The following is a 13,310-nucleotide window of genomic DNA, read 5'->3' as shown; positions in this document are numbered from 1 at the left end:
TAAGTATGGGCATCAGTTCAGAATAACAAGGTCAAGGTCTCCAGTGATAAGGAGACCCAAGTATCAGAATCCCAGTCTCACTGATGCTCTTCTCTTCTGGCCAACTGCAAGTTCTTTTTCTTGACTTAATTATTACAGTGAGCGTATGACCCAATTTACCTGGGACACTTGCAGTTTATTCCTATTTATTTGTCAAGGGAAATTAACGCTAGCATTGCCTTTCACACCCCAAAGCATCCCAATTTAGACAATGAAGCATCTTGTCTACATGGTCACTTTACCTCACAGTAGCTCATTTTGTGGAGGGGGAAGGGGGTTTGCAAGAGATGCATTTATGAAAAGCACAGCTCTAAACTGGGTACAAATTGTAATTTGGCTGGCAATGTGAATCTGGCATCCCACTATGCAAATGCAGCCATCCAGGAAATCTGTCCAGATGCATTGTGTGAGGGGCAGCCAGCCTGGAAGTGCTCTGACCCTGTGTGATTTACGGCCCTGCAAAGGGGAATTTGCCGTCTGCTAGGATGGACTGCTCCTTGGCCAGGATTCTAGCTACATGGTTGTTGGAATCCAACTCAGGCAGTGAGGCAGTCTGTGAGCAGTCTGTGCCATACATGGCAGCTGGGCCTTCCTTCTAAGCCTTCTCTTTTCTAGAAAGGACCTGCATTCCTGTTCCAGCCCTCTGTTACCAGCTGACATCGTGGGTCCTTTCTGATCACTTTTCTCTTTTCACCAAACTTCTGTCTCTTCTGTGATTCCTCTGCTCATCACAGTCCCTGTGATGCTCTGTACAGTGGGCCAGATGCTATGGAGGAAGAGGGAATGAGATGGTTCTTCCTTCAGAACTCGTGGCCCAGTGAGCGATACTAAAGGAAAGTGTTTTTCAAAAGGGAGAGAGCCAGAGAAGAAGGAGGGGAGGGCAAAGGAGCCAGGAAGGGAGGGCAGAAGAGAAGAATCCCAGTTCACAGAGAAGGAGGACTGGCTGCGCCGTGAGTGTGTTTGGGGGCACAGCAAAACATAGTAACTTCTGGGGAAGATAGTTTTGAAGGGAATTGGTACAGAAGCCAGACCATGGAGCACTACTTCTGGGCCGACTCTGTGTGACTCTCATGACCTCATTTAACTACTTTTACCCACACTTGACCCCGTGGGGTACACAGTGGCATCCCTGATTTAAAACACTAGCCTCCAGGCTCAACTGAGCTCCACTTGCTGAAGTCAACCATTGAGAATTCAGGACAGAGTCAGGGATGCGAGCCAGCACTCATAACTAGCATACAAATTAATTATACAAATTAATAGATTTCACAGTGATATTCCCATCCATGCATATATCATGCCTTGAAATCCACCCTCTCCTCTGTCCTCTCTTAGTTCCCTCCCCCTCCCTACCAGCAGGATCTTCACCTTGCCTTGCCACCCAGGCCTTGTTTCCTTTCCAGTTCATTATTTGGAGCTCAGTAACAAAGCACACAGAACACTTGGGTTAAATCCTGCGTCACTTTTAGGTGCTGGTTCTCAGGCTTCTGAGCCTCTATTTCCAATCCTGGTGGGACAGCCTTGAGGAAGCTCCTCTGTCCTTTCAGAGCGTGTCTTCGTGATGGGGACATGGTGGTAGGAGGCAGGAGATGTGTGGCAAGTTCCCAGCATGATACTCCTCTCTCTTCCTTCTCCCCTTCTGGCCTGAAGACCCACTACTCTCTGCTGCACAGGGCAGTGGTTAAGATTGTAGAAGCTGGAGCTAGGTGACATGGGTTCAAATTGTGTCTCTGCTGTTGCTGTGAGACTTTGGGAAGTTGCTTAACTTCTCTGTGCTTCAGCATCTTCATCTGGAAAATGAGTTTGAACTAGTGTTTGCATTGTCAAGGTCATGCTGAAGACCAAATGAGCTGTTATTTATAGAGCCCATGGTGCTGTGTGGCCCACAGCAAGCTCTGTGCAGGGGAGGTTAAATGAATCAACCTACACTCCTCACCTCTTTGCCCAGTGCTGCTGAGGGAGCTCAGAGCAGTTTGGGTAAAGAAAAAACTGAGAATCACCTTTGCAGTCACTTGATGGGACAGAGCCATGGTAACCCTGCTCATGGCACTATGGCTGTGGCCAGGGGAACAGGGAGACTGAGCACCTCAAACCTCAAGGACTTCATACCCTGCTAATGGGGCCAGGGGGTAATTTTCTCTTTCTGTATCTCTGAGTCAGAGAAGCCCATGTTAGTCATGCCTTGATTGACAGGATCCCACACACCAAACCCACGGGCTATGACGTAAACCTCCACGAGGCAAGGAGGAAGTGGAGGGTTATGGTGCCATGATCCAACAAATCAGAGGGGGGAAACCTTTACAGAGCATGGATCTCAGCCCTGGCTGCACGTTAGGGCTGCCCAGGGGACTTATTAAGTGTGTACTAGGAGCCAGGCCCTGCCCTGGTTTGAAATGAAACACCTGCTACTGAGAGACTCAGAGTGAGCCTCAGGAGGCCTCTCCTCAAATCCCCACAGAGTGCCCCCTAAGGACACTTCTCCACTTGAGCTTCATCAGAATCCCATAGAGGGTTTGTTCAACTCAGACTGTGGGGCCCCACCTTGAGACTCTCTGACACTGCAGGTCTGAGTGGAGCCTGGGTATCTGGATTTCGACATCCTTAGATGTCACACATTGAGATGCCCTGATCCACATCATGAATAAAAGAGAAAAGAATAAAAGGCACCATCTACCAAGGCTTCCCAGAGAATGTATCTACAGCTCTTCTGCATTAAAAAACAAAAAAGTTTTCCAGACTTTTTAAAAATGCAGTCCTGGGGTTTGAACTCAGGGCATTGCATTCTTGCTAAGCAGGCATTCTACCACTTGAGCCACACCTCCTGCCTAAGTCGTCCAGAATTATATCTTGAGCAATAGAAAAATGCCTGCCCCATGCATTTCACTTTTTTCCCTCTCTCCCACCTTGACCAGGCTCCCCTTACCATTGAAATTCTCAGCACCCAGGTGGTATAATGAGTGCCATGTGAAGGTCAATGGATTTGCAGGGACAAACAAGACAAAATCAATTGATTCTTAGAGCATAGTAGGTGAGAATGTCAACTATTTATTCTCTGCTGTCTTTGGTGGTGGGTCACAGGGATCAGCCCACAAGGTGGAATTTGAATTTCCTCTTCTTACAATTGAGTGAACTGAATTGTTCAGCATGCAAATGATAGCACTGATCTGAGAGATATGATTCTGACCTGGGTCAAAATCCCCATGTGGAAGTTTGAATTGCCTTAAGAAAAGCATATGGCTGGCCCAAGCATGACAGGTACTAGGTTTTATGATAAGACACAGTTGTCTTCACAAGTCTGAGTGCCTCTCTGCACTGATGAAGATAAAAAATACACCTACAATAAAAAAAAAAGACAGAAGAAAAAATATAACTGTAATTCTCCAGAAGAAAACTTCCTCCTTCTTCTTGCCATCCAGGAATCGCTTGGTACATTCATAAGCTCATTTTGCTAATTCTCTTCCATCCTTTGACCATACTAATGGTCTAGGTTACCATGAGCTGTTAAAAGTGGGAGCAAGTGTTGGAAAGGATAAACAGAATTCTGTTTTTAAAGTATGTTGGAAATGGTCAAGTTCACAATAGAAATTTCTACTCTTCTTCAAACTCAGGACAACAAGTCAACTTGCATTCTCTTTGGGAGCCTTCTTCAATCACATGACCTGTTTGAGGACAAGTAGCTTGGCCCCAGGAGAGTCGTTTGCATTTTCTATCTAGTCTCCCCCACATGCCCACACTCTCCAGTTTAATTCCTGCCTCTGGCCTTCTGCATATTTGCAAAAGCAGAGTGCACTCTTGGGGCCATACCACAGTGGCTCAGTGGTTAGAATTGGTGCTCTTACCTTTGTGGTTTAGGTTTATCATTGTACTTTTAATAGTGCATTTATTTTTATTAATATCTGTTGCCTCCATTAAAATGTGCAATCCAAGATTCAAGGGAAATACCTAGCTTGTTTACTTTTATATTCCCAACACCTCTCCTTGTATCTAAGGGACACTCATTAAGTAGAATTAGGATGATGGAATAAAGTAACAGAGTCTGAGATTCGAGGATGCTGAGGACTCAGCCAGGTGAAAAGACAGGGAAGAGGGAGAAAGGATTGCAGACAGTGATGGCTGCCTGTGCAAAGGTTCTGTGGTGAGAGGCAAAGGGTGGCCCTTTGGAAGAACTGGGTCTTTTTCTCAGAGTCAAAGCTAGAATTCTAATATATGATGAGAAACAAGACTGGGGAGGTCGACAATAGCCACGCCACAGAGTCCCTTTTAAGCTCTATTCTCTGTCTCTTGTTTAGTTGGGTTTCTGGCTCTGAATCCTGAATCTCAGTGCACTGGCAGGATCATCTATCAAATTCCCATTTAGTGGGTGCCTACTAAATTGCAGCTGGGCTCCATCCCAACTCCAAGATGGTTATAGATATAAACTGTCACAATGTGGACCAGGCCACTAAGCCCTTATATAAATGTAGCCACTCAAATCATTTGTCCATTGCACCTGACTTTTCTGCATAGAATTTTCCTTGAACTGCCTGTCTGTTATTAAGATTCCTATCTCAGGGACCTAAAATATCTCTTCTACAACAACCACTCCTAGACTTCCTGCTGTCTGTGCTCCGAAGAGATCCCAGCAGCCCTGGAATAAGGATCAGGCTGGAAGAAATCTGGCTGGAAATCTTTTCACCCACATAACCCTCAGACAAATTCCTCCAAAGATTGGACTGACAGACCTTTCCACACTGAGGCTGGGGACCTGAGATTTTCTCTAGGAAAATCAGCGTGCCTAAGGCTGTGACTCTCAACTTACCCGGATAGACAGGACGATCAATAGAAGATTATTCATGGAGTCAAGGACACTGACTCTATCATTAACAAACCAGGGGACTTCATACCAGTTCCTTTCCCTTTCTGAATTCCCATTTTAGATATAAATAGGGAAAAGAAAACCTCCTCTAAAGGCAGCTTAAGGACTTACAAGGCCCTTTCATACTGTGCCTTGTTCATGGTGGGACAAAAGGAAGCACAGCTATTACTGCTGCAATTCTTAGTCTCTAGAAGAGAAGGGCCACGTTCAGGGGAACAGAAAGCCAGTGGAAATGAGTGTGTGCGAATCTCCATCCATGCTGCTGCTTGCAGAAGGGATTGTCATGTGTTCATTTTATGTCCTGGGTCTGGAGGAAAATTGCAAAATCCTTTTTATTGGAAACTTATTCTGCTGTCCACAGATGTCTATTGAATCTGTGCAGGAGAAATGAGGATAAACCAGCTGCTGATCCCACACTTACCTAGGGAGAGGGAGCAGGGAGGGTGCAGGTTTCCTATAACTGTGAGGGAAAGTGCTTTAAATACAGAAAGCTCAGCATTATTTACTTCAAGAAAATCATTGAGGAGCTCATGAGGGTCTCATTGCCTAAGTGAGTTGATGGAGAGCTGAAAGGCTGCAAACAGACGTGTACTGAATTGTGTTTCCTCACCATTGTTATTTATCTCATACTGTGAATTATTACATTATGTATATGCATATAGCATGTGAATTATATTATTAATATGATGCTAACTGCATTACCAATTAAATATAATACCATATATTAATTACATATGTATACATAATGCTAATTGTATATAAACCTATAATACCAATATATACTCCATATACTTTATTCTACTTGTATACAATCATATATACACACAATAGTATATACATATATATTTTTTCTTTTATTATTCATATGTGCATACAATGCATGGGTCATTTCTCCTCCCTGCCCCCACCCCCTCCCTTACCACCCACTCCGCCCCCTCCCTCTCCCCCCCACCCCCTCAATACCAGCAGAAACTATTTTGCCCTTATTTCTAATTTTGTTGAAGAGAGAGTATAAGCAATAATAGGAAGGAACAAGGGTTTTTGCTGGTTGAGATAAGGATAGCTATACAGGGCATTGACTCACATTAATTTCCTGTGCGCGTGTGTTACCTTCTAGGTTAATTCTTTTTGATCTCACCTTTTCTCTAGTACCTGTTCCCCTTTTCCTATTGGCCTCAGTTGCTTTTAAGGTATCTGCTTTAGTTTCTCTGCATTAAGGGCAACAAATGCTAGCTAATTTTTTAGGTGTCTTACTTATCCTCACCCCTCCCTTGTGTGCTAAAGCTTTTATCATGTGCTCAAAGTCCAATCCCATTGTTGATATTTTTATACAGACTATTCACATGCTACATATGATAAAATTTAAGAAGCATCCTGCCTGCATAATATTTCAGTCAATAACCAGAGCACAATGGTTGGCGGAGCGGTTTAAGTGGTAAAGCAAGTGTGAGACCCTGCGTTCAAACCCTAGTCCCGCCAAGAAAAAAACGAAACAGAGCACATACACACTCATGGCCGCATAGGACCGTAATAGAGCTGAAAGTTTCCTGTCACCTGGTGATGTCATAGTCATGGAATCATCACAGCATTTTGCTCACGTGACAGTGGTGTGACAGACCCACTGCTCTGCTGGTCATGCAAAAGTGCACCACGACAGTTACATACAGGACGTGCTCCTTGATGATGAGACTAGGTGACTAGGTCACTGGTTCATGTGCTCACTACTTATGGGAAGAAAGTCTCCCACAAAACGGTGCGCCAGACACTCAGGAGCAGCCTTGTACATCTCTGTTCACCCCTCTCTTGATTGCATCGTGAGGCCTGAAGTGATTGACCTGAACCATTTAGCTTTGTAGGTATGTATAATGATGTTTGCACAGTGACAAAGTCACCTAATGACACGCCTCTCAGAACGTATCCTCTTGATTAAGTGGTGCGTGACTATGTATAAGTAACTCAGATCTCTTATGGAATCTCTTGTTTTTTAACCACATGTGTCTTTCTCTTTAAAATGGAAATGGTAAAGTTCTGCTTCAGTCAGAGATGGCATATGTTAATTAAATCAGTGCTTTAGTGGAGGGGGGAAATGTAAATTAGTGCAGTTATTATAGAAAACAGTATGGAAGTTCCTCAAAAAGCTAGAAATAGTGCATGCCACACTCCTCTGCCTAGCAACCCTCCACTTTCTCTCCTTTTAATGGCATCCTAATAAATTTTTGCTTTCTCCTAACAAAATAAAAAGAAACTAGTAATAGAATTGCCATATGATCCAGAAATCCTACTAACAGGATTGAAATGAATAGATTGAAGGAACATCTGCGTTTATTGTGGTGCTGTTCACAATATCCAAGATACAAAACCACCCTATGCATGAATGGGTAAAGAAAAAATGGTATGTATACAAAATGGAACATTATCCAGCCATAAAAAAGAGTGAAATCCTGTCATCGGCAGCAACACGGGTGGAATTGAAGGACATTATGTTAAGTGAGGTAAACCAGGCACAGAAAGACAAATACCACATGATCTCACTTACCTGCGGAAGTCTTGGGAAGGGTCTGGGTAAGGGAAGGATGGAGAGAGGACCGTCGGTGGGTCCCGCGGTGCATTTGGATATGAGGAATAATTTCCTCAGTAGGACCCTGATGGGTGACAACAATTAAGTGAGTCTTTCAAAATAGTTCTTAGAGAAGCATTTGAATATTCCCAGTATCAAAAATGAGATACTGGGACACCATGCCCCTTACCCTGTGATCTGATCATCACAGTGTCCATGTACTAAAACATCATACTGCACCACATAAACCTGTATAGTTGCTGCATATCAATTTAAAATAAGGTAATTTTTAAAACCTATGCTTTATTCCAACTCTTCAATACTAACTAATACTAAGGTTGCAAAATGATAGTGGGAAGAGGATTGCCCCAAGACACTGCCCTCTGGCAGTTTCTCATGTGGCTGGTCCACAAACTTCATCAAACCCTTGCGGTGTGTCAGGCTCTGTGCTGGGCTTGGGGTACAGAGCCAACTGAGACACAGTCACTGCTCTCCTGGAGCTCAAGGATGGGCCAGTAGGGAGCCATGAAAGGTTGTGGTGGCCATTGTCCTGGAGAAAAGACCCCACAGATCTGTGGGCCCCAAAAGAAGGCACTTGTCTCTGCCTGGGATGCTAGAAAAGATTCCTGGGGTGGGGACCGTAAGTGGGGAACTGTGCTGGTCTGAAGGAGGAAGAGGACAGAAGGATCTGGTAGGTGGGGGTGGAGGCATTGAAGATAACTGTCACTGATACTGAAACCAGCATGAGGCACTCAGGAGCAGATGGAAGAACAGTGGATGGGTGTGGTGTGCCTCTGCTGTTGATTCAACGGCAATACGGAGGAAAGTAGCTTTAGCAGTGTTTGTAGTAATGCTGGCCAAGATTTACTGAGCATTCACTGTCCTGGGGTCTTTGGTATGTTCCCTCATTTAATCCCACTGCAGTCCTAGGCTGTATGTACATATTCCTGTCCATGCATCGAAGATGGGTGAGCAGTCAGAGCAGCAGCTCTTACACTAGTGGCCGTGGACCAGGCCTTCCTCTGTCAACTTCAGCTTCCTTCTCTGTAGAGTAAGGTTAAAGGCTCATTCTAAGAATGTCGTGGGACCAGGGCTACCCAGTGCAGGGTTTATGGCAAATGTTGATCCGAGGTGTCTGAAGTTCCTGGGCTGTTAGGGAGGAGATGTTGGAAAAGCAGAGGGACATATGTGAGTGAGGCAGGCTGTGTGATAAATAAAAGGTGTGCGTTTTACTCTGAAAGCCACAACAGGCATCAGGAAGTTCTGAAACAAATTGTAAAATATTCGATATTGTTTGAGAAAATTCACTCTGGTCACAAGAGGACTGTGGAAGCAGCCAGGTCTGTTACAGGACAGTTATCAGAGGGCCAGGTGTGGTGGTTTATTCCTGTAATCCCAGATATTCGTGAGATGGAGGTAAGAGGATCATGGTCTGAGGCAGGCCCTGGCAGAAGCATGGGACCCTGTCTGAAAAAAAATTAAAGCAAAAAGAATTGGGGGCCTGGCCCTAGTGGTAGAACTTCTTGCCTAGCAAATAGAAGGCTCTGGGTTCAAATCCCAGCACAGCCAAAAAAGAAGAATGAGGAGGAGAAGTTTGTTATAATCCAGGGGACAAAATGTGACACCTCTGACAAAGGAGGGACAGTCACAAGAGATGTTGAGGAGGAGAAAGAGACAATATGCCATCTGACTAATGGCAATGGGGCCAAGGGAGGAAGAGGGGTTAAATAGCCCAGTCCAACCCACAGAAGCAGCAATGAATTAAGAACAGTGTTGTGAGTTGAGCTGTGTCCCCCCATATTCCTGCCTCACCCTCAGTACCTCAGAATGTGACCTTATTTGGGGATAGGGTCTGTCTTAGTCAGCTTTCATCACTATAACAAATAGTCTGAGACAGATCAACCTAGAAATAGAAAAGGTTTATTTCAGCTCACGGTGTTGGAGTTTCCAGCTCGTGACTGACTGGCCTAGTTGCTTTGGGCCTGTGGTGAGGCCAAACATTCAGGCTGAGAACACATGGTGAAACAAACCTGCTTACCTCAAGGCAGCAAAGAGAGAAGGAACAGCGCTAGGTTCCAATAACCCCATCAAGGACACGCCCCAGGAATCTGAAAACTCCCACTAAGTTCCGGCCCCTAAAGGCTCCACAACCTCCCAGTAGCACTGGAGACTGGGGAGAAGCCATCCACACACAGGCCTTTGGAAGATGCTTATGACCCAAACTATAGTCGGGTTTTGACAAGGGAAATCAACTTAAAGAGAAGTCACTGGAACAGGCCAGATCCAATGTGACTGGTGTCCTCAGAAAGGCGGAAATGTGGGCACAAGAAATTGGCAGAGAAAAGACAACGTGTAACGACAGAGGGAAATGACAGCCATCTACAAGCCAAGGAGAGAGGCCCTGAACCAATCTCTCCCTCTCTGCCCTCAGAATGAGCCAGCTCTACCCTTATCTTAATTTTGGTCTTTGAGTCCCCAAACTGTGAGAGAGGAAGTTTCTATTGTTTAAACAACCCAACTCTAGCACTATGTTACAGCATCCCTAGCAAACTAATTCCAGGAGTAGCCCATTTGGAGATGACCCTGGGTTATATTTGGGCCCAGTGTTGAGTTTGATGTGTTATTTTGGAGACAGCCAGATGGGGATGAATGTCAAATGGTAGCCATGTATGCAGGACCAGGATTTAGGGGGAGCCTGGGACTAGTGATAAGGACATGCCAGTCATCACCAACACTCTGGCACCTATAGCACAACAATACATAATGAGAGTTTGGAAAATAGTTGAATGAAGAAAGATCACATTTGCCTGAGGACAGAGAGCAGAAGGGACTATAAGAATATTTAGGATTGATTCCAATTTCCTATCCCCAGTTTTAACAAGATCACTCCAGTCCTATGGATACAGAGCTGTAACCATGGCTTACATAAGGGCAATGAATTTTAGGGGATTACTGCTTTGCTCGCTGGTATTTACACTCACTAGGAAGGATAGAACCCTCTTTGTTCTATAAAATCTGGGATTAAAAAATTAAACAAATATCAAAGCTATTCTTAGCACAGAGAACTCTAGCCTGGCTAGAGTTTTAAATTCACTCCCATGTTCTGAAATGTTGACCTGCTGGTGACATGTCTATTTTAGGTAGCAACTTAGAAGTATGCTGAGCTTTAAATGTCAAAATAAGTTGGCAACACAGAATAATGGAAAATGGCAATAACTGAAGCCAGAGGTCCTGCTTTTAATCCCAAATGTGCCTCTGAAAAATGAGGGGACCTTGACCTTTCTGGGTGCCCTTTCCCTCATCTATAAAACAATGAAGGAGAGGAGGCACTTGGATGATCTCCCAAGTCTGACATTCTGTGAGTCTCTCCATGTTGCCTTTAATTGCAACTGGTGATAAGATAACATTTCCATAAATTGATCTGCCAACGTGAATTATCCAGCAACATGAAGACATGGAAATAAGATGATAGGCAGAAATGCATACTGCAGATGACTTTGGTAGAATAATTTCCCTCCTTAAAATGGTAAATGGGATGCCAGAAAGAGACAGTGGTTTTGTAATGCATCTTAATTACCAATAAATTGGTTGTTACTGGAAGGTTTCAGAACACACATGGTCCCAGTATTTTGTCCAATGACTTAAATTTCTACCATATTGGAAGAGGATATGGAAAATTGCCCTCTCCTAACTACATTTGTAATTTCCCCATAGACCCTTTAATATTGAAAACTCATGTTGACCTTTCCTCTACATGCCTGGACATCTTCAGCCCTGGATATAATAAGGTCCTAAGGGGGAAAGACAATTAAGATTTATTGAGTATCTAGTCAGGATCACATTTTGTACCAGGTCCTTGACCTGTGTTGTGTAATGCCTCATTTAACATATCCCTGGAGTAAATGCTGTCAGTCCCCTACCAAAAAGACTAATTCAGCCTAAAAATGTTAATAGTTCCAGAGCTAAGAAATTCTGACCTACACCCAACATGACTGATTCTTAGATAACTGAGATTTAGGAAGTATCTATTCAGTGTGCATTTGTACCAAATCCTTGACTCTATTATGTAATACCTCATCTAAGATGGTGGCTCTCAGATGTGACTGCCTATTGTATGCCATTTCCAGGGTCAAGCTGTGACTCAGCTGTGTTCCACTATCCCCAATGTGACTGTCTTTGGAACAGCTTCTACTTTCAAGCATGAAGCCATCAAAGACTCTGTGACCCACCTCTTCGACAGAAATGCAGACTATGTGCAAGAAGTAAAAAGGTAAGGTGCTCCCTCTAAAGGGTACCGAGTGGCCCTTTCTCCTCACTTATTAATGAATGGCTAGCAGTAATAATAATGGTAAACATGTAATGAGAACTTTATGTCACTAGCTCTGTGCTGGATTCTTCACATATGTTATTAGCTCATCCAATCTCAAAACCCTATTGCTGTCCCCAAGGACCAAAGCAGTTAAGTAACTTGCAGAGCTAAGGGTTAAAGTCATGCCAGCTGCCATGCATTATCTTAACACACAGAAGTCTGTTCCCCATTCATTTACCCAACAGCTCAAGGCAAATGTTTGGTGGATGATCTGTAAGGACACTCAGGGATCCAAGTTCTTCTATTGTGGTTCCACGTTGCTTTGGGTCTTAAGGTCTTTTGCTTCGAGCTGGGAGATGGGGACAGAACACCAAAAGGTCAGGAATGGGAGGGTCTTATGCAATTGTTAGCGCTCTGGTCCGTGGTCACACCGTTCTGAAAAGCACTGGGACGCACTGTCCAGCTGCGCATGCAGGCAGATTTAGTACAGGTATTAAATGGTGAAGCCTGATTTGAACCAGGCTTTCTGATGTGGGAACTCATGCTTGTACTGTACTGAAAGCACCTTTCTGAAGAGTGAAGCATGGCCAAGGTTACCATAGGGAGGTGGCTGGGAGGGAAGGGCTAGGAAGGAAGTTATACTTATGAACACTGAGGACTGGGAGCACCTCAGAGCTTGGGGAACTGCAGGAAAGCTTTACATGGTGCAAGTCCGGGGATGTCTGGTTACCAGGTCTAATTACAGATATTGACAAAGGGGCAACTGGGTAGGAAAGGGAAGGAGAGACATGAAGAGAAGCCAGAAAAGAAGACGTAAAGACTTTATATACCAACTTGGAATGTGGGGCTCCAACCCATGTGTGACCAGGAGCTACTGAAGGACTAACACAGTGACATGATCCAGTCTGGGTTTTGAGCAGTCCCTGGTTGTGTGTGGAGGATAATGGGAAACAGGAGATCAGTCTGCTGGCTGTTTGCAGTCCCCTGGGGGATCATTGGTTTCTAAACTGATCCACATTCCACCTATGATCTGAAAGCTATTGATCATGCCATATGTATGTTGATGCAAGGAATCGGATGGAAAACCCAGCTGCCACTACTCTGTTCCAGAGGCTCTGTGTGTCTTACCCCAGCTGCTGCTCAGGGACCCAGGCTCAGTCCCAGTGTCTCCTGCTCAGAGCTCAAAGCTCATTCTCAGGTTTAGATCCACTCATGGCTCCTGAAGGGACTCAGAGATGTCCAGCAGCCATTGTTTTGTCCTGGAGTCAGTTTCTAGCACTACATTGTAAGGTACAAATGTATTAAGTCACCCAGCCAGCACCATAATAAAGACATGACTTTCTCCAAATCACAAATTAGCATACAAACATAAAAGGCCAGGGGCTGGGAGAGCTGCTAGTCTTGGAAGACCAGAGGTGGTGAAGATTGGGAAGTTTCTTGGTAAGGAATGTCTTCCAATGGTCCAAAGTTTCAGATTTATTTTTAAATTCTAAATGTACAGATTTATATGTGATTTAAGATTGTCCTGATAGTCCCAGCAGGACATGAAA

General features: G+C 44.4%; 1 protein-coding gene across 1 annotated transcript in view; it reads left to right on the top strand.

Annotated features, from left to right (window-relative positions):
• Vat1l (vesicle amine transport 1 like) overlaps positions 1–13,310 on the top strand; it is a 153,641-nt gene that overhangs the window by 52,036 nt on the left and 88,295 nt on the right. Inside the window, exon 4 of the mRNA XM_020162448.2 lies at positions 11,579–11,721. Coding sequence (XP_020018037.1) covers positions 11,579–11,721 — 143 coding nt within the window. The remainder of the gene's footprint in view (positions 1–11,578; positions 11,722–13,310) is intronic.

This window comes from Castor canadensis, chromosome 15, assembly GCF_047511655.1.
Source record: "Castor canadensis chromosome 15, mCasCan1.hap1v2, whole genome shotgun sequence".
In the NCBI taxonomy this organism is placed as follows: domain Eukaryota; kingdom Metazoa; phylum Chordata; class Mammalia; order Rodentia; family Castoridae; genus Castor; species Castor canadensis.
The sequence above is the reverse complement of the archived record's forward strand: the minus strand, read 5'-3'. Positions and strand labels throughout refer to the sequence as shown.